We start from the raw sequence: 19,089 nt of genomic DNA on the forward strand, positions 1-19,089 counted from the left end.
GAACATTATCTTTCCCCTTGGGTCGAACTGAGTCCTCTCTGAGAATCGTGTCGTATATGGGGGTCGACTCTCTGTAGGCATTAAGATGCACACTTGGCATTGATGACGTGGTTCTTCGTCCTCCCGACCGACAGAAACCCCCCATAAACAATGGCTCATCATCTCTCCACTTCTGAAGCTTCAGATCTCGGTCACGATCTTAGGTCGGATTGTGAGGGGGGGATCAGGGCAGTCGCTACGCAGCGAGGTTGGTATACATTCGGGAAAGAGCTCACGCCATAAGATACTTCGTATCACCAACAAGAAGACAGACAGACGGGATCTTCTAGGTGATTGTTGTCAACGGGCAAAGGTATCGACATAGACCAGCCAACCGCGGTTCTGGCCCACTTGCTTGGTAGAGGTAGAATTTGCACAACATGAGATGAAGGCCCCTTCCGGGAACCCAGGCTGGCATCCATACTATGGGTACCGTCCATGTCTCTCCAATGTCTCGCGAGCTACAGGCAGGAACCGCAGATGGTTGTCGCATGCCTAAAGCATGTGTGTAGTAGATGAACATGCATGGATCGCCCTCACATGTATGTCCCAGCAACACGGGAGGTATGCCTCGAAACCAATAGTGATCATCAGGAACCATCACCAGAGCAGGGAGAGATCGATGGAGCATGTGAGTTGTGATGGTTGTCTCAAGTATCGGGGCATTCTTTTCACGCAACGTGGTGGTCTGGCCTATATTCGTAAACCTGTCACACCGTACAGCGGCAGAGGAGATCTCCATCCCTCCCCGCCTTACGGGTACAAGCGAGTCAATCAGTCACAAGGGGGAGTGAATCTGGGAATAGTATCCATACACTCCATGCGCTGGGTCTTGACAAATGAGCAACCGACAAGATGTCACGGCTGCCTAGAAGACCCCATCTCGCGAGCATGTGGTCCGTTCCCACACTCCCGCCTTCCGTGGTGGATCTTGATGAGGAAACATGATTGTGGACATGTACATTTCCAAAAGGAACGAATCAGCCACCGTGGTGGATTGTCATACGCGAGTTTGTGGTGTATTCGGACCACCCCGCCTCGGGAACCAAGCCGGATGAGCGGGTTACTGCATGGCCTCGCGCTGCTGTCTCGGCAAGAGAGAAGCCCCTACATGGGTGCCTACACAGTCCCTATTCTTCTCAAAGTATTGTTAGTATGACTTAGGTATACCATGTAGAGAACGGACTGAAAGAGGTGGCTGGAAAGAGTAGTGATAGCGAAAGTGGGAGAAATAGTGACAAAGGTAGCGGTAGAAAGAGAAACTCAGGATGTGCTGAGCGGCAGATCATTGTCGCCCACTTGGCAGACTCGGGAATGAGGCGGATGGTCGTTGGATCCTTGTTTTTGGCTAGCTCTTCCATGTTCTGCCCAGTTTACAGCCGCTCACCGAGATGGAGATGATGGATACTCGGGAAAGATTCGGCAGTGTGGTATGGAGGTATAGCGGAGCTTGCCGATGAAGATAGACATCTGGGGAAGCTGGGGGAAATGATCACCCGCTTGATGATCATCAGGGCAGGGCCGTAGCGCCAGTGCAGCTTGGTCGGATGCAGTGGCTCGGCCCGTTGACATGACCTTCAAACCACGGCATGACTCCGTGAACCGGCTCTCCGGGATATATCAGCAATGGAGTCCCATCCCGACGATGCAGCACAGACGTCCGGGCCGTATTCTCATCGGATTCAGGCAAATGCGGGGCATGCTGTCGACTCAGCAATCCCGTGGTTCCCTGGCTCGGCTGTCACGCGCGGGAATACGGCAGCTCGGAGGCGAGAAAGGCAGAGAGATGACAAATGCGATTTCTTTTGCAGGTACGATCAGCTCGAGGTAGTCATTCAAGTCTAGTGAGGGTAGAGACGGCCCGGATTTTCTGTCTCCATTGCTGCGAAGACGGCATACACCATCCTCCCACTGTGCCCTGGGTCCCACGATCATCAGCCTCCATCTCACAAGCAGATACCCAGTAACCCGATGACGGGACTGTGGCACTAATATGAAACCTACAGATGAGGCCTTGCGAGCTTACGTTCACCTAGATGCGGCATATCTGCGGCTCGGGGAGTATCGGCACCGTGTCAAGGCTGGTTGAATCCGCTTCCCTTAGCCGGGCCCGATTCGATGCATCGTTTTCACAGGAGAAAGATGCCACTGTCTGCGATGTGAAGTTTGCACTGTTCAGCAACACGGCAGAACCCCGTGATAATCTCGCCAAAAGACCGGGTAGTCTCCGGCAAAACTGAGACACCCGCACGCCGTCTCCACGCCAAAGTTGTCTGGCGGGATTTCGGGACGATGTTCAGCTTCGCCTCCAATGCTAATGAGCCAATCCAGAGCTGTTGGGTGGGCACCAAACTGGAGAAATGACGCTAAAGGGGGGAAGCCACCCGAGCTTCTCCCGGTGAATGAGGGGCAAGAAGCTCCCACAACGTGATAACGTGGGGTAGAAGTGCACTACCGACCGGACGGGCGGTCGCCATTGACGCACCTGACCGCGTCTTTCAAGGTCTTGGGGTTTCTAACATCTCTGGGCATCCGTTCCTTCATTCTGTGAATGTATTGGTAATTGGAAGCAACAGCTCTCCACCCCTTCTTCTCCCCGGCTGAATTGCATGGAGGGGCGCATAGCAGCATGACGGGAGAGACAGAGAAACAGCCGCTGCTAACCTGGTTGCTAACGGATACTGCATGCAAACATGGCCTTCTGATTGCTTGCTTGCTTGCCGTTCCCCCCGCCGCCTTCCCGGCATCGGTGTATCTTCCTCCATCTACCTAGCTCGTCACCCAGAAACACGCGGGACCTCAAAGTGGGTTGCTGGTCTCTCTTCCCGAGCTAAGGTACCTTGAAGCCAAGTAAGAAGAGGGAATCCTGTTCCGCGTCGTCCGGAGTTGTCCCGTTGTCCACAAGCTCGTCAATCTTCTATTTAACAGCACGATCCTGCTGCGAAGATGTTCCAGTCCTCCCTCCTCTCGATCTTGCTTCTCGGCGCTTTCTATCACCAACTTTTTTTGTCTGTTCCTCCTTACTCCGTGTCCAAATCTGAACCCGGCCTGTCGTAGAATTGTAGTTGTTCCAAAGATACCCCTATCCATTCTTACAGTCCAACGTTTCGCGAGCCCACAATGGCCGACTTTGACGTCGAAGACGTGCTCAAGAAGCTCACCGTCTCTGAGAAGGTCGACCTTCTCGCCGGTAAGACTGCTCCCGTCTCTTTTGGGGGGTCACTTTTCACCCCAATTGCGGACTCTTCATTACAGCCCTCGATGAGACCAATGACAAGCTAACATTCGATTCTCCTCAGGTATCGACTTTTGGCACACCAAGGCTCTGCCCAAGCACAACATTCCCTCCATCAGACTCTCCGACGGACCCAATGGCGTACGCGGTACCAAATTCTTCAATGGCATCAAGGCAGCTTGTTTCCCCTGCGGAACGGCTCTCGGTGCCACCTTCAACACCGAGCTCCTCGAGGAGGCCGGCAGGAAGATGGGAGAGGAGGCCAAGCTCAAGGGAGCTCACTGCATTCTAGGCCCTACCATCAACATGCAGCGGTCCCCTCTCGGTGGCCGAGGATTCGAGTCCATCGGCGAGGACCCTGTGTTGGCTGGTCTCGGCTCTGCCGCCATTGTGAGAGGTATCGAGAGCACTGGTATCCAGGCGACGCCCAAGCACTTTGTGTGTAACGACCAGGAGCACAGGCGCAACGCCGTCCAGAGCATCGTGACGGAGCGCGCCCTTCGCGAGATCTACGCGCTTCCTTTCCAGCTTACCTTCCGTGACGCCTCACCGGGTGCGCTCATGACTGCCTACAATGGAGTCAACGGCACATTCTGCAGTGAGAACCACGATCTGCTGGAGAAGCTGGTCCGCAAGGAGTGGGGCTGGGACGGCATGATCATGAGCGATTGGTACGGAACCTACAGCACCACGGAAGCGGCTAATGCCGGTCTCGATCTGGAGATGCCTGGACCTCCTCGCTTCCGTGGAGAGCCTCTCAAGTTCAATGTGTCGACGGATAAGGTCCGCCAGCACATTCTCGACGAGAGAGCTCGCGCTATGCTCAAGTTCATCAAGAAGGCTGTGGCGACCGGCATTCCCGAGGGGGCCCCTGAGAAGACGGGCGACACTCCAGAGACCGCCGAGCTGTTGAGGCGGATTGGTGGCGAGAGTATCGTTCTGCTCAAGAACGACGACAACGTGCTGCCACTGAAGAAGGACAAAAAGGTTAGCATCTTCCCCAAGTATACACGTCTTTCACGAAAGTACACACACTTACTTTGAGACTCACAGACAGTTGTCATCGGCCCTAACGCCAAGATCGCCACCTATCACGGAGGTGGTTCCGCCTCTTTGGCTGCCTACTACTCCGTCACCCCCTTCGACGGCATCAGCAAGAAGCTCACCTCGCCCCCAGAGTACACAGAGGGCGCCTACTCCCACAAGCTCCTGCCCCTCCTCGGCAATGTCTGTACGTCAGTTGACGGCAAGCCCGGCATGACCATGCGCGCCTACAACGAACCCCCCACGGACCACAGCCGCGAGGCCATCGACGAGCTTGTCCTCACCAAGACGGAGCTTCTTCTCGTCGACTACTACAACCCCAAGCTCAAGGGCGACCTCTGGTACGCCGACTTTGAGGGCTCCTTCGTCGCTGAGGAGGATTGCACCTACGAGCTCGGCCTCATCGTCTGCGGCACGGCGAACCTCTTTGTTAATGACAAGCTTGTCATTGACAACTCCACCAAGCAGCGCCAGGGCGATGCATTCTTCGGCGCCGCCACCGTTGAGGAGAAGGGGCGTGTCGAGCTCAAGAAGGGCCAAAAGTACACCTTCAAGGTTGAGTTTGGCTCGGCCCCGTCGTCCAAGTTGCAGGGGGACAACGTTGTCTTTGGCAGCGGCGCCCTCCGCATGGGAGGATGCAAGGTCATCGACGACAAGGCCGAGATCGAAAAGGCCGCCGCCCTTGCCAAGGACGCCGACCAGGTCATCATCTGCTCCGGTCTCAACGCTGACTGGGAGACGGAGGGCAACGACCGTGCCGACATGGACCTTCCGGGCTACCTCAACAAGCTCATCTCTGCCGTTGCCCAGGCGAACCCCAACACGGTCGTCGTCAACCAGTCCGGCACCCCGGTGCGCATGCCGTGGGTCAAGGACGTCAAGGCCCTTGTCCAAGCGTGGTACGGCGGCAACGAGACGGGCAACGCCATCGCCGACGTGCTCTTTGGCGACGTCAACCCCTCGGCCAAGCTCTCTCTCAGCTTCCCCGAGCGCGTCCAGGATAACCCGGCCTACCTCAACTACCGTGCCGAGGCCAGTCGCACATTGTACGGCGAGGATGTCTACATTGGCTACCGTTACTACGAGTTCCTCGACCGCCCCGTGCTCTTCCCCTTTGGCCACGGCCTGTCGTACACGACCTTTGGCTTCGGGGATCTCCAGGTCCGCGAGGCCGACGGCAAGCTCGCCGTGGACGTGACGGTCAAGAACACGGGCAAGGTGGCCGGCGCTGACGTCGTCCAGGTGTACGTTGCACCCAAGCAAAAGGCAAAGATTAACCGCCCGCTCAAGGAGCTCAAGGGCTTCGCCAAGGTGTCGCTTGCGCCTGGCGAGAGCAAGCAGGTTACGGTCAACATTGAGACCAAGTACGCCGCCAGTTACTTTGACGAGGAGCGGCACCAGTGGTGCGCCGAGGAGGGCGAGTACGAGGTAATTGTCAGTGACAGCAGTGTCATCACAGACAAGGCCCTCAAGGGTAGCTTCAAGGTCGGCGAGACGTTCTGGTGGTCTGGTCTGTAGAAAAAGTCCATGCGTCGCAATGTAAAAAGCGGGGAGCACCGGTCGGGAGAAAATGTTCAGGATACGCGATATTGAATGAATGAATGATTGATATTTATGCATGATAATTTGCTCTGTAGTCCAGCCAGAAACGTCCGTTTGATAAAGATATTAATGTTTACATATTTCCATCGCAAATTCATGCTGCGTCATATCTTTCGTGCATTCGTAATCGTCCACACGCCAATTTTAGGCGATATGTCCGAGGAAACTTTGGAATCACAAACAACCTCCCTGCCGATGATCAAATGCAAACCTCATACTGCGACCTACGCCGCGCTTTCGCTCTTCCGCCTTACATCTTCATCCGAGCTCGGTCTTATACTAGACTCGCTTGGTTGTGAATCAGTTGGGGGTAGCCAAGGCTCAGCGTCACCCAGTCTTTGAACAGTCGTGCCTGCGTTACCGGCATTCTTCATCCCGGATTCAAGCTGACGCTGATAAGAGATGCGACGGAGGCGTTCGGCTTCTGCAGGTGTCAAATGCAGCTGTTTTATCTCGTTAGTCTTCATCCCTTGCAGACTTCAAAATGGTGACACGCAAATGACCAGAAAGTGAGGAACCACAGAACGAGGTAAGAGGGAAGGGGGAACATACGTAAAGTTCAACAAGGATAGCGTGGATCACCAAGGCCAGCCATGATCCCGAATCAAAGACGGCTGTGAACCCGGCTGAAATCTCGGCAGGCTGGTGAGCGGTGATGCTGGCATGAACAAGGACGCTGAGGCCGGGGTTCTCCCCCGAGTAGTAGCCGTCGCAACCAGGGTAGAAGCCGAGGACCTTGTTCTGGTCGTGACGGAAGATGAAGTCCACCATAGCGCACTGTTTTACTTGATAATAGTTCGACTCAGCCGTGATCATGGCAGCGAGGTACCCGATGATGCGCATAGTAATGATGAAACCGGCCTGTGGGCAAGAACAGCTTCGTTAGCCCACGTGCAGCGGAAGAGCATGTGTCTTTCTTTCTGTTGGAACAAGAGATATCTTACGTATACCCAGGCTCTGAGCATCCATGCCCGGTGCTGCTCGATCTGGAGTTTTTTGATGTTGTAGATGGCAAGGGCAAGGGCTCCGAGGAACATGAGGCTGGCGGTGCCAGAAACAGTCTGCATGCTCACGCCACCGCCAAACGTCCGCCGTGCAATGAGAAAGACGCCTATGATTCCAACTATACTCAGGAGAATGATGAGATACCCATTAAGGCGATGAAACAGGATAGCCTTGCGACGTATAACCGGGACGAATTGTAGACAGGCAAGAAAGCCTGCCGGTATAACACCCGCGAGGTGCATGATAATTCCGATCCGTGCCGTGCCCTTCTGGAAATAGTAGCACTCTCCCGGGAGCGCCCTCGAGTCGTGCGCCGGGTTGCAGAAGACGCCGTTGAAGTTGAAGTACATCATGCGGGCGAGTGTGAACCCCATCATACCCCCCGCGGTGATGACAAAGAGGGTGAAGTTGTACCCCTTCTTGAACCCGATGGGATTATAGACCTTGCGCGCCAGGGCAACGAAGCCGTTGGCGGGAGGTTTTGAGCATGGTGAAGAAGCTGTCGACATGATGGGAGGTGACTCTCGTGAGATCACGCGAGATCGGGGTGAGCTGAAGTGAGACAGCGCCGCCACTTTTCTCGCTTCCTTCTGTCTGTTGAAGAACGGGGTAAATGAGCTGCTCAGTCACAGATGAGCCTGAGCTAGGTTTAGGAGAGGGGAGGGCCCTCACCATATATGCTCAAAAGGAAAGTTCTGGCCCTGTACAATTACTGGGGTCTTGAGCCAAGACCCCAAAGGATGAGAGGCGCTGCCTTTCTTTGTCAAAGCAGGGGTTAAGGACAAACAGCAAGCAAGAGTGGGCGAATGGCTTCACGCGATTGTCCACAACGCAGCAAACAAGGCAGGGTATGGCAGCATCAACCACCGGTTCTCCCGTAAAAGACGCATCATGGGGGCTGAGAACGTAGGATTGGCCGTCTTGACAGCACACCGAAGCCATGTCTCACGTGCTGCATGGCACCATGAAATGCTGGACAGGCTTAGCTTGGAGAGTGCTTCCACCGGAGGACGTTGCAACTTTGCCCGACGTATTTCCCTCGGCCGAGTAGGTGGGAACAAATGGCCCCTTCGAGGACTAGAGCATACTTCTAGACTTGCGATGGGGGCTGCTCCAGCCTCCTCGGTGTCGGGCGGCTAGATCTCAGAAGCTCGAAGCATGGGGGCCCCCTAGGAGCAGGTTACAGGTGGCGTCCGGGAAGGCGTTACGGGACCTGAACTAAGAAGCCTACCGGTACAGCCAAAGCAGCCAGCGGCAAAGAGGATCAATCATCAATGACGGCAAGGGGACGGACTAGGCTCGACCTCGCGAAGCCTCTCGCAATTGTAAGCAGTCCCCGGCCATCTTTGAATGCCTTTTGACGGGTGGGAAAAGGCCTGACGTGCATGTTGGCGTGTGTTGTACGGCATGCGGCCGTACGGACGGGATCGAATGCAGGCGGGCCGCATTAGTGCCGATACGGAGGGCGGGGCCGGGTCTGGAAAATCCAGATGGTTTAATGCGCCCCGTAGCGGTGTGCATGTGCCTCGTCGAGGTTCGTCACATTTATGATCCATCGTAGGACCGTATAGGCGGGATCCGGGCCTTAGAAACGTTGCAGGGTAATCTGGGAGCAACGAACCGCGCTGCAGACGGCTGCTCGCCTCGCATTTTGCCGCTGCCGGATGCGTGCCCCCAACTGCGATGCGGCTGCCGCCGTGTTCCCGCGCAGATTAGACGTATACGATTAGGTGGCTAGGCGACGGATAGTGAGCGACTTGGTAAACTGTCGGTAGGAAATAGGCCCCGGTTGACCAAGCTACATACCTCGTCCTTCAGGATCCTTGAGAGCCGGGGATACAATGAATCCATTGTCCCAAATCTCAGAGAAGCGAGATTCACCTTCCACCGGTCTGCTGGGCCACATTGGCCTAGCAGCTAGGCAGTCAGACGGCGGTTTGAAGTTGGCAAACAGGTAAGCAAGGGGTCTCTCTTCGGTCATTTGCCCACTTGTTTTGGGTGGACGGTGACCGACCTAGACCGTTGATGGGCGTTGAGAATTGGAGCTTTGACGTGGAGCGAGGAGGTTAGCAAGCATGGCAAGGAGGGGAAACCGATTTTTGGGCAGAAAAAGGAAGCATAAAGTGGTCCATCGCCGAGGCTTCTTCTCCTTCTCATTTTCATCGCGCCATCAGATTTTTCCACACTAGTGTTTGGTCAATTGAGGTAGGAGGTAGGAGTCCGTATAGGCAGTTACGCAGGCGTGATCGAATATGGAAGATACCCTTACTTAGATATGCAATTGAAATCAACGTGAAAGACAGGAATAGGTATTAGAGGGAGGAAAAGACGGGGGATAGACGCCGGAGAGACGCACAGAGGTTGGAAGGTGCTACTGTACGTACCCATCCGAGGGCCCACCACCTCACCTTCCGTCCTGGTTCGCAGGTACCTGACCTAGGTACTTGTAATAAGGTACCTTACCTATGGAAGGTGAGGAGGGTCGTTGGGTATCCACTGCCTCCGCCAACTCTCGACTCACGCGTTGCCGTCCTGCCGCGTCCGCACCCGCGCCCCGGCCGCGCCTCCGTCCTCAATCGGCCCACGTCCCACCTCATCTCACCTGAGATCCAAGCATCCAAATAAGCTCCTGCCAAACACGCATTCCACGCAACACTCACACAAGTCAAGACAAGCTGTCAATCTGTCAATCTCTTTCTTTCGCCGAGTTTGTTGTTTCTTTCTTTCTTTTCATCTCTCTTCTGCTGTGCCTCTCAAGATGGCCCAAGCCCCCCTTCCACCCACCGTCATCGCCCAAAAACAATCTTTCCTCGCTACTCAGGCTCGTCTGCTCTCCCAACCCCTGCAACCCTCTCGTGCCTGGCTCGCCGCCAACGAGGCCGCCGAGTCCTCCATCCCGGACCCCGTCGTCGAGCACGTCGCCGCCCGCCTCAACACGACCTTGCTGCAGCACTCGCGACGCGCCTACTCTCACCAAGCGAGCCGTCACGTCGCCGAGCAAATTGACGCGTTGTACCTATCTCAACTGTCGGCCGCGCGAAATGACCCCTCCGAGGGTCTATCCCTCTCTTTGGACCTGTGTATGTTCTGTGCATTCCGCCCCGTGTAGCGCAAAAGACTAATCGGAAAAAACACCAAAGCCGAAGAGACTGCCGTAAGGTCGCTTCCCTTGGCATGGCCAGCCGAGCGTGATGCAACTAGCTTTCCTATGGAAGTCAAAAGGTACGCTGAAGTCGCTGGCCGCTTGAAAGAGCTCGCCGAGAAGAGGCAGCAAACCAGAGCACGTGTTGAACGGCTACGGCGCATGAAGGCACTACTCGATCCCTTCCGCACCGGAGATGCCGGCGCGGGTGTGCAAGAGAATCTCGTCACCCGCGATGGCGAGATTGAAAAGGAGATGGAGAAGATGCGTGCCCTACTGGCTCGTGTAGGTGGTCGTGTAGGACTCCTACCCGAGGCCACCGAGTCTGCAGACCTGCTCAGAGCGGACAATTCCTTGATTGTAGAGCCTGTGGCTACAGGAGAGAAGCGCAAACTCGACGATCTTCTCGACAGCTTCTGAATGACCACATTAAGAGGTCCAAATTGACATTCAAAGCGCACCTGTGGGAAAGCAACGGTAGGGTAGCTCAGGCAAAAGGATTTTGTATTCAAGTTGTAAAGTGGCGTTAGGTTCTAGGTTTTAAGGATACCCCCGGATTTATGAAAACTACTTTTTTTCTCTGTAATCCCGGCACGTTCAATCTGAGACGTATATCAAGCTTGAAAGCCGAACGTGTATCCCAAGGAATCAGCGCCAGGGGTCGCTCTCCTTCTCTTGCTAGCATCAGAGCGAGACAGCTTTGAAGCATCGCTGAGGTCCTCACTGGTAGGCCGAATGCTCTTCTTTCTCTGTTTGATTTCTCCTTCAAGCGTGGCATCTTTGGCACTGTCATCCACATCCAGACCTTTTGACTTCTTGTCACCCGGCTCTGAGGTTTTTGGAACTGCCTCCTCTTGGGGATATAAGCTTGGCCTCACAACCCGAAGGTTGCTAATAACTTCTTCTTGATCTTCATCCGATACCTTGGAGTACACTCGAAGTCCCACTACAGCCACAGCGTTCCATGGATCTCTCTCAAACTCGTCTTGTTCCTCGGCAGGCGCACCAGGGGGTGGCTGCGGCGGCAGACGGTCTGTACTGGGCTCCCGCTTTTCAACAGCGTCAATTTCAAGCTCCAATTCCCGCTCAGAAAGTTCCGACATGGATGATATACTTGCAATGTCATCGTCGTCTGACTCGCATGGGTAAGGTGCGGAATACTCCGATGGGGGTGCTGCTTCACTCATCGCCTCCTCGACATCTTGAAGGGTAGCCTCCTGCACCTCGTTCCTGACTTTGACTACCTCGCGCCTATCACCTCTGGAATGCTTGTTTGTAGGTTTCGGGGGTGTCAAAAATCCTGGGCCTCTCTCGTTGTTTTGTTCCAGCATTTCAGCCGACTCGAGGACTCGAGATATCGCTTTGTCTTTGTGGCGGGGGGAAATTGGCACATCCTCACTTGCCATGGTACCTGAGTTGGTTCGGCTGCCCGCTCCTCGTGAATCGTTCGACAATGACAAGTTTTTGGTTGCAATCTCAAGAGTTTCATGTGCGTCTTCCTGGATTGTGACTTTGGCCACAGGGCTTGGTGGGGTTGGAATCGGCTCAGATTGCTTCGGCGGAAGGGGATTAGCTAGCCTTTTACGTGCACGTAGCTTCTCTTTCGCTGCCTGGTGTTGTGCGATGCGTTTCGCCTGCTGTTTCTGAGCCTTCCTCTTGGCTTTGATCCTGAGGTAATGCTCCTGTTCTCTCTCTTCGAGGATCTTGCGCTTGATCTCGGCACGTCGCTTTTCCCGAAGTCTCTTCTCGTGTGCCTCCTTAGCCGCCTTTTCCGCGGCCGACTCGACAAGTTTTCCCTTGCTATGAGCAAGGTCATAGGCCAACCCTATCCGGATCAGCTTCTCTCGGCGGTTTTTGGCATTGTTGCGAATCACTTGGTCGATGGGAAGAACGCCATCGTTCCGCACCGCATCTAATTTGACAAGAACCTCGTAGCTACCAGCTTGAAGATCGAGTTCAACATTCACGGATCGGTTCATGCGGTAGGATGCTTGACTCCGAACGACATAGTCCTCTTGGCCGGCTTTGTGCAGACGGAATTGCAAATCAAACCGGTATTGACCTTCCAAACCACGGAAGTATCGATCGTCTAGTTGCGCTAGTACGATCACAACCGGACCCGACTTGGAGATTGTAAACGCGAAATACGTTTCGTGGTAGTCCAGGGTCCATGGAACCGATAGTGTTGTCCAAATGGATGTAACCTTCCACTCGGGACCGAATAACCGGGTAACATCGAATATGTTGTATTTTTTGAGGAGATCGTGGTACGAAATCCAGAAGGCGCCGTCGTCGCCAAACGTATGTTTGAGTTTCTGCAACCACTCAGGGGTCCATTCTTTGGAGCCATCGCCTGCTACTGGTCAGCACGAGAACGGTAAGACATTTATGTCTTGAAGATGGAACTCACTCCAAGCTCCTTTCCATTCACCCTTTCCCCAGGGATTCTTCAGTAGAACCAGCCTTTGACCATCCATTTCGACAGCCTTCATGACGCTGTAGGCGTGCATCTCGATAATGCCCTTGCGTTCCCCCAGACCCCTTGATGCAAACCCAGTGGAGCACCCCAGAAGCCAGTCTTCGTTGACCTTTAGGAGTTTCTCTTTCCAGAAGTACTCCTTGTCAAGGATGTCTGTTGTGTAGACCTCTGAGGTTACGCCACCCGTAAGGTCCTCGATGGCCTCGCCCGTAAAACCACCTTCGATGGAGGCATAGTCCCCGTGCGCCTTTGCGTACGCCTTTTCGAGGAGCGGCAGCCATGTCTCGTTAGGATTCTCACACTGAGCAAAGTAAAGCGCGCCACTGTTTGACTGGTAAATACGCCTGTAGGCTTCTTCAGAATTGATGCGCTCGCGATCTTCCCAGAGAATTCGCTCCAAGTAGGGCTCGTCATAGTCAGGCTTGGTAAGGTAAAGCTATGTACCCGGTTAGAAAAGGCCTCAAGACTTTGTGGGATCTTCTCGGACTTCTCGTCCAAGCCTTTCCCAATTAGACGGTCAGAGGAGCAATGCAGCATACCTTGTCATCGATGATCTCGCTGAACCACTCTCCATCGCGATGGAAGACAAAACCATACACGCCGACTTCAAGATTATGTGCAACGCAGACTTTCTCAATCAGGCCAGGCTTGTTACTCAGATTGCATAGCGCGGCCATGAGCCAACAGTCTCCGTCTCGACCTTGGCGCACATCGTCCGCCGTAGGCCCGTCAATGTAGAATTGCGGGTTGTCGAAGATATCGACCACTCGCTTGACGGCCTTGGGCTGGAAAGAGGACTGCGGAGGTTTCGCGTCCTTGGTATTCCACAAGGTTTCGAGGCAGTCTCTGCGCCCAAACTTGAGATCAAACTCGATATCATAGTGAGGATCTCTGTAACGTTGATTGACTCGGCGACACTCGTGAACAATCTTGTCGACCTTGGCTTTGCAGACAGTCGCAGCCTCATCGTACGACGTCTGGGTGAAGATCCCAGTGGCTTTGGAAGAACGCTTTGCGACCCTCTCAGCGTACGCATTCTGAGGAATGACGGTGGTAGCTGTTGGCATCAAACACAATCAAGTCAGTCACACGTTGATGTTCATGGCGATTCTCCGTATCAAGGATGCGACCGACCTTTTCCTGGAGTCTTGGTCGTAAACTTTGTCCAGAATTCATCAATGATCTCCTGGGGAGGCTGCTGCTTCGTCTTTCGGGGTTTCGTGACGGTTACAGGCATGGTAGCTAAGTATGCTCGGCGGCGCGGGTGGGGGATCACAGACGACGGTACAATCTCGTCGGAGCTCGAGCTGGAGCTCGATAATACGGTGGACGCCATTACGTATTCGGGATCGATCTCTTTGGCAGTTGCCTTGGAGTCAAAGCAGGAGTTGCTGATTGCAATGTTTTTGCGCTTGCCGACACTTGTTCAGCTGGTCAGAGCTAGCAGTCTCAGCTGAGGTGCTCGGCTTATGCTTTCTTGTAAAGTGCGGCTCCAACTCACAGAAGATTTGAACGTGAGCAAGTTTACCTGCCCAGCTCCAATGAGGTTGAGGTAGGAGAGAAAGAACCCACGAAGACCGTCTACGTGGGTCAAGGTCAGGCCGAGAGTGGCGGGAAGGAACAGCATACGGTGGCTACCTTTCAGCAGCAAGCCCATGCCGCGAGCGGTGACTTATTTATCCAGCTTAGGCTGTTCCCGACGTTTGGCTTGTGGAATGAGGCTCTGCAGCCTGCTGCATCGACGCTGGGAGAAGTTCTGAGTTGGGCGATGTTGACCATCGGATGACCCAGCCGTACGGAAAGCATCTATAGTCTTACAACATGTTTGTGTGCGACCCTCGTGACATAGTCGCCCAGGCAGAATGAGGCGGATGGCAGATGGACAGGTCAAGATAGGTGGGCGTGGATACCTATCAGGCTGCAACTCAAGCATGACGGCAGTTTTCTTACTTGAGATGGCGTGGTAATGCAGACTGCAGCATGCAAGTCCATCTCTCTCATACGTTGGCTGCATTGCAAAAGTCAGCGCTTGGAAGGCAGGCTGGGGCTAGCCGTTATTCTACCCCGCTTGGACACCAAGGCCATGCCTTGGTATTCAGCATCGTACTCATTGATGACATTAAGGCTGGGCAACTTTTCGACACCAGCATCCGCAGTGTGCACAATTATGCGTAGCCTGTTGCAATACAGGTGATGCGGTAGCCTCACTCAGTCAGACACATAGATGATGGAATACGCACGTCTACGCGTAGAATAGCCTGCCGACTCTACCGGCATGACGAAGAAGACGAGACGAACACCGACGTCCGGTTACACTTTCCTAGAAAGGATTCCGGGACCGATGGTCATAGCTTTCGGCGTGCCGTTCGTACTCACTCAACTCCGGGTGCACTGGTGCCTACTCACGACCTCATGTCTCTACTACGGTATTTGAAGCTCCTTAAAGCCCACCCAGCCGCATTACGCTGTGTCATCGCCTCATCCAACACATGATCAAGCCTGACTGCATGTGACTAGGTGCTCTGCGAAACGCTGACTTGCCTGATGTTCTTTAGCTTGACCGCAGCTTCACACCTTCTCAAACAGGTGCCGTCTTGCCAGGCCTAATCCTCGGCCTTGGAGTATCCCCGGAGTCGTTCTACGGTTCTGCTGTATCTACTGAAAGCTGAGTATTTGTAAACTCCGCAATGAAATCATTCGTCGTTAGTCGTAGCAGAGCTGGCGTATCCTGTTCCTGTAGTCCTGGAGCCTCAAAGTCGTTCCTATAGGCAGCCCTATGCCCACTGTCCAACAGAATCCCGTGTAAAGCATCACCCGGTTCAGATCACCCATCACAACTGCGGGACGCCCTACCCCAGAAGAGACTCGGACAACTCAGACAACAACAGCTTCTTTTTTTTGTGCGTCACGCCACAACAACTTTGCCGGGGTGCTCACCATTCCTCCCTTCGAAGGGATCTTCTACTCAACAACCACTTCCACCGCCCCAAAACTCTTCTTCTTCTTCTTCATAAGATACTTGGATATCTCTCATCCCCTTCCCCGAGCCCCATCTTCCATCCCAAGGATCTTCCCCATCCCGATATGCTGGGTCAGCAGTGCAGCCCATGGTCAGCTTTGGCTGTCCACTCAGGCCCACTGCCGAGCACAGAGGTAGTGAAGATTCTGAGCCGCGAACGACCCTGGAGCCGTTGTCCTGTAGAATGCGCCCCTTGCTGCCGTATGTCTGAGTCCAGTTGCGGGCTAAGGAACAGACACCGGAAATAGAGTCGCTTCGTTGTTGGAATATTGAACCAGAAGCAGCATTGTCGAGCCAAGATTATCCATGAGATGGCTATAAGGGTCGTGAACTTTTGTTTTCCAACTGCGCTGGATAAGATGCATTCAAACGTGCTTGAGACCATCCGTCGTGAGAGTCGTTTGCTATGAAGAAAGGAAGCCTTTCCCGTTTTGTTCCAGAAAATGAATCGTGTTGATGAAGGGGAATCCGTGTAGACGCCATGTAAAAGCAAAGGATGCCATTTGGCGGCATGCCCATTTTATGCATAGATTGAAATAATAACCAGAATGAAAGGGGGAAGGTGTAGTTGAGGTGATGTTCAAAAGGCGTAATGATTGGTCGTAGTGCAGATAAATGAAAGCGACATCGCTGAAGAAATGCCGCAAAGGTTTTTTGAGGGAAGCTGCATCAAGGCAAGCCTGCCTCTATCCTCAGGCCTAGCCCAAGAAGTCGTAACGTCCTCAAAGGAACATGTCCAAAGATTGCCGTCTAAGCAACGGGGGCAATGGGCGCAACAGCGGGCTGAGGGATGCCAGGGGCAGCCGACAGGTCAACGTCGTTGGGGATTTCGCCGTTGGTGTTCTTCTGGGGGCAATCGCGGGAGATGTGACCGGCCTCACCGCACTGGTAGCAGGTCTTGCCAGCAGTGTTGAGGGGGCCACCGTTGGGAGCGGTGCAGTCACGAGAGATGTGGCCAAGCTTGCCGCAAGCATAGCACTTCATGGCCTGAGCCTGGCAGTCTCTCGCAAAGTGGTTGGGACCACCGCACTTGTAGCAGGTAGCAGGACGGGGGCCACCGGTGAAGGCACCGCGGCCGTAGCCACCGTATCCGCCACGGGGAACCGGGGGGCCGCCTCGGCCCATGTTGACGCCGGCGGGGTTGGGGCACGCGCGCTGCTCAAACATTAATAACCTAGGCATTGGTCTCTAGAAGCTAGAGTTTCTTACCGCAAGATGACCGGGCTGTCCGCAGTTGTAGCAGCGGCCACTGGTGCCAGCGCCGCTCAGACGCAGGGTAGGGCAGTCAGCCTGAACATGGCCAAGTCCCTGGCAGTGATAGCACTGCTTAGCCTCGGTGGTACGGGGCAAAGGGCAACCGTTGGACTCGTGGCCGGGTTGCTTGCCTACAACCTAGCGTTAATAATATGCCTAGCAAAAAATTGAGTGGTAAGTGACTCACAGTTGTAGCAGAGGCGCTCGGCGGAAGAGCAAACCTCGGCATAGTGGCCAACATTGCCACACTTATAGCAGGCACGACGAGAGAGGGAAGACATTTTGGAGATTGTAAGACTGACACTTGGTGTTAGCAATAGTCAATAGGTCAGTGCTTCGCAATGTTTTTGGAGCCTCTCTGACGCAGCACAGCAGAAGCTCCGATGCTCCGAGTCGCAATCCAAAAAATTAACATCGCAAGCAGCAGCAGCAGCAGCAGCAGCAGCATCCAGGTCGCAGTGTAGTCCGAATTATCGCCTGTCCAATTTGGGAGGACCAGACGCGTCTTAGGCGGAGGTGCAAGCGCCGTGCTCCAGCTCAGCACCGGCGCGGGACTTTGTGCGCATATTGCAATTTGTGACGGTATTCTCCTCAGCAAAAAGATATTTCAAGAGCCGCCAAGTATCGGATCCGTCTATTAGCGTGGTGGCGAGTAGCTGAAGTTGAGTTGAGGGATTATCCAAGCTGATCCACCGAGGGCTTTCTGGGAGAGCAGCGCATCGACTCGAGCGCAAGCGCGGGGCCGGGGTAGCGGGGATGATAGCAAGCGAGACGGCGCAATTGTGCGACTCCGGATTCAACACTGACGGAGGGCCGAGGATCGATTACCGGGTCGATGTGGCATGCGGCAGGCCGACGCGGCTACAGTTGGATTTGAGAATGGTGGGCTAAATTGGATGGCTGCATTGTGTTCGCGGTAGGGCACACGACTGCGACGCGCGAAACTCGGCGCAGATGTGCGGAATTGCGACCAGGCCAGTAATAGGCGGGGTTGGCGCATCATCGAAGTCGGTCGCATTGCGCAAACGAGTCCGACTACAGAGCAATGACGACCTGGATTCCATATCTGAATCGAAGTAGATGGGAGGCCGAATGTTTTGGTTTGCGCTCGCTGAATTGTTTGTGTGTTGCGCTGCGATGCGATACAAGCCGAGTGTGGATCGAATGCTAATGGCGATGCCGACGCTGATACTGGTGCTGATACTGATGCAAATATTGGTGCTGACGGTGCGGATAGACTAGAGAGACGGCGGCCGCCGTCGCTGCTGCTGCTGCTGCTGCTGCTGCTGCTGTTGTTGTTGTTGTTGTTGTTGCTGCTGCTTGCTACTTGTTCCTCTTACTCGCTACCGTGATGGGCTGGGCTTTCGGGTGCGTCGTCGCATGCACTTGATGCGACGGCAAGGCGAAGAAACGTCACGGCACCACCACATGGCAGCAGGGAGCAGAGGACGAGGGGGGAGGGCCGGGTAGAAGGACAGAGGGGTAAAGGTAAGGCAAGGTATGGTAAAGTACCGGTAGGCGGGCGAGAGCGAATGGGAATTGTGCGGACAAGACGCAAAATGCAGGAACGAAGAGTCGAGGGCGAAACTCACCTTTTCGCGAAAAATTGCCTTTGAGAAAATCGGGGACGTCGAGTTTGTTTCGAAGAGAAAATGCGGTTGACTATGCGGGAAGGGGGGAAGTAATAATTTGTGAAGGAGGAGGAGGGGTCTAGTAGTTGGGAGGAAGAGGTAAGCGCAAGTGGCCAGGTGAGAATGGAGTGAGGTAAGGCACGCGCGGTAAGGTACGGAGTAGGAGTAGGAGGAGTATTAGCGGGGATGAGTTCAGGTTGAATGGAACCGGGGACTGGGACCTGACTGAGGTGGGACTGGGATTGGATTGGAACGAATACCTAGGTATTAACGTTGGATGGACCTGGAACTTGGAAGTTGAGGTAAGGTGAGGTGGGAAACGGAGGACGGAGGCGAGGAAACGTGCTTCCGAATTATATTTCTCTTGCGACCGCTTAGGTTCGTTCTACTTGGTAAGGTACGGATACTAAGGTAGGCTAGGTAAGGTAGGTACGGATACAGATACGGTATTACTTCCTTCCTTCCCATGATGGTGCCTTCCATCACCCTTTAACACCTTACCTTCCTTTCCCTTGGGTACCTAAGTAAGGTACATAGGTAAGGTAGAATCGAATGGAATGTCCTTAAGCAAGGCAGGTGGCACCTCAGTTGACGACCTGCCTTACCTGAAGGTAGACTTTGGCTCACAAGATCGTCGGA

General features: G+C 54.3%; 5 protein-coding genes across 5 annotated transcripts; 2 read left to right on the top strand and 3 right to left on the bottom strand.

Moving 5' to 3' along the window:
* Positions 1–3,159: 3,159 nt before the first annotated feature.
* Positions 3,160–5,836, top strand: HER10_EVM0004080 (glycosyl hydrolase family 3 N terminal domain-containing protein; the record flags this gene model as incomplete). The annotated part of the gene is made up of 3 exons (XM_035473736.1): positions 3,160–3,229; positions 3,339–4,261; positions 4,328–5,836. 3 exons carry the CDS (start codon positions 3,160–3,162, stop codon positions 5,834–5,836), a joined length of 2,502 nt encoding a protein of 833 aa, XP_035338240.1.
* A 308-nt stretch (positions 5,837–6,144) lies between these two features.
* HER10_EVM0010360 (uncharacterized protein) lies at positions 6,145–7,434 on the bottom strand (the record flags this gene model as incomplete). The annotated part of the gene is made up of 3 exons (XM_035479823.1): positions 6,145–6,363; positions 6,473–6,781; positions 6,865–7,434. 3 exons carry the CDS (start codon positions 7,432–7,434, stop codon positions 6,145–6,147), a joined length of 1,098 nt encoding a protein of 365 aa, XP_035338831.1.
* A 2,111-nt stretch (positions 7,435–9,545) lies between these two features.
* HER10_EVM0000826 (uncharacterized protein) lies at positions 9,546–11,318 on the top strand. The gene is made up of 2 exons (XM_035470594.1): positions 9,546–10,005; positions 10,066–11,318. Exons 1-2 carry the CDS (start codon positions 9,684–9,686, stop codon positions 10,485–10,487), a joined length of 744 nt encoding a protein of 247 aa, XP_035337935.1. The 5' UTR covers positions 9,546–9,683; the 3' UTR covers positions 10,488–11,318.
* Positions 10,682–14,185, bottom strand: HER10_EVM0000468 (calpain family cysteine protease; the record flags this gene model as incomplete). The annotated part of the gene is made up of 4 exons (XM_035482832.1): positions 13,681–14,185; positions 13,086–13,603; positions 12,478–12,982; positions 10,682–12,420 (listed from the first exon to the last, which is right to left on the bottom strand). The coding sequence occupies exons 1-4, from the start codon at positions 13,880–13,882 to the stop codon at positions 10,682–10,684; spliced, it is 2,964 nt and encodes a 987-aa protein (XP_035337909.1). The 5' UTR covers positions 13,883–14,185.
* A 1,397-nt stretch (positions 14,186–15,582) lies between these two features.
* HER10_EVM0001080 (zinc knuckle) lies at positions 15,583–18,750 on the bottom strand. Its single transcript, XM_035482847.1, has 3 exons — positions 17,007–18,750; positions 16,775–16,950; positions 15,583–16,720 (listed from the first exon to the last, which is right to left on the bottom strand). Exons 1-3 carry the CDS (start codon positions 17,098–17,100, stop codon positions 16,316–16,318), a joined length of 675 nt encoding a protein of 224 aa, XP_035337950.1. The 5' UTR covers positions 17,101–18,750; the 3' UTR covers positions 15,583–16,315.
* Between the last annotated feature and the right edge of the window lie 339 nt (positions 18,751–19,089).

The sequence above is a fragment of the Colletotrichum scovillei genome, assembly GCF_011075155.1.
Source record: "Colletotrichum scovillei strain TJNH1 chromosome Unknown Contig00001, whole genome shotgun sequence".
In the NCBI taxonomy this organism is placed as follows: Eukaryota; Fungi; Ascomycota; class Sordariomycetes; order Glomerellales; family Glomerellaceae; genus Colletotrichum; species Colletotrichum scovillei.

Coding starts and splice junctions, on each gene's coding strand:
- HER10_EVM0001080 (XM_035482847.1), bottom strand. CDS start 17,100: ATGTCTTCCCTCTCTCGTCGTGCCTGCTATAAGTGTGGCAATGTTGGC. Junction 16,951..17,006: donor CGAGCGCCTCTGCTACAACT/GTGAGTCACTTA, acceptor GCTAGGTTGTAG/GCAAGCAACCCGGCCACGAG. Junction 16,721..16,774: donor GACAGCCCGGTCATCTTGCG/GTAAGAAACTCT, acceptor ATGTTTGAGCAG/CGCGCGTGCCCCAACCCCGC.
- HER10_EVM0000826 (XM_035470594.1), top strand. CDS start 9,684: ATGGCCCAAGCCCCCCTTCCACCCACCGTCATCGCCCAAAAACAATCT. Junction 10,006..10,065: donor ATCCCTCTCTTTGGACCTGT/GTATGTTCTGTG, acceptor AAAACACCAAAG/CCGAAGAGACTGCCGTAAGG.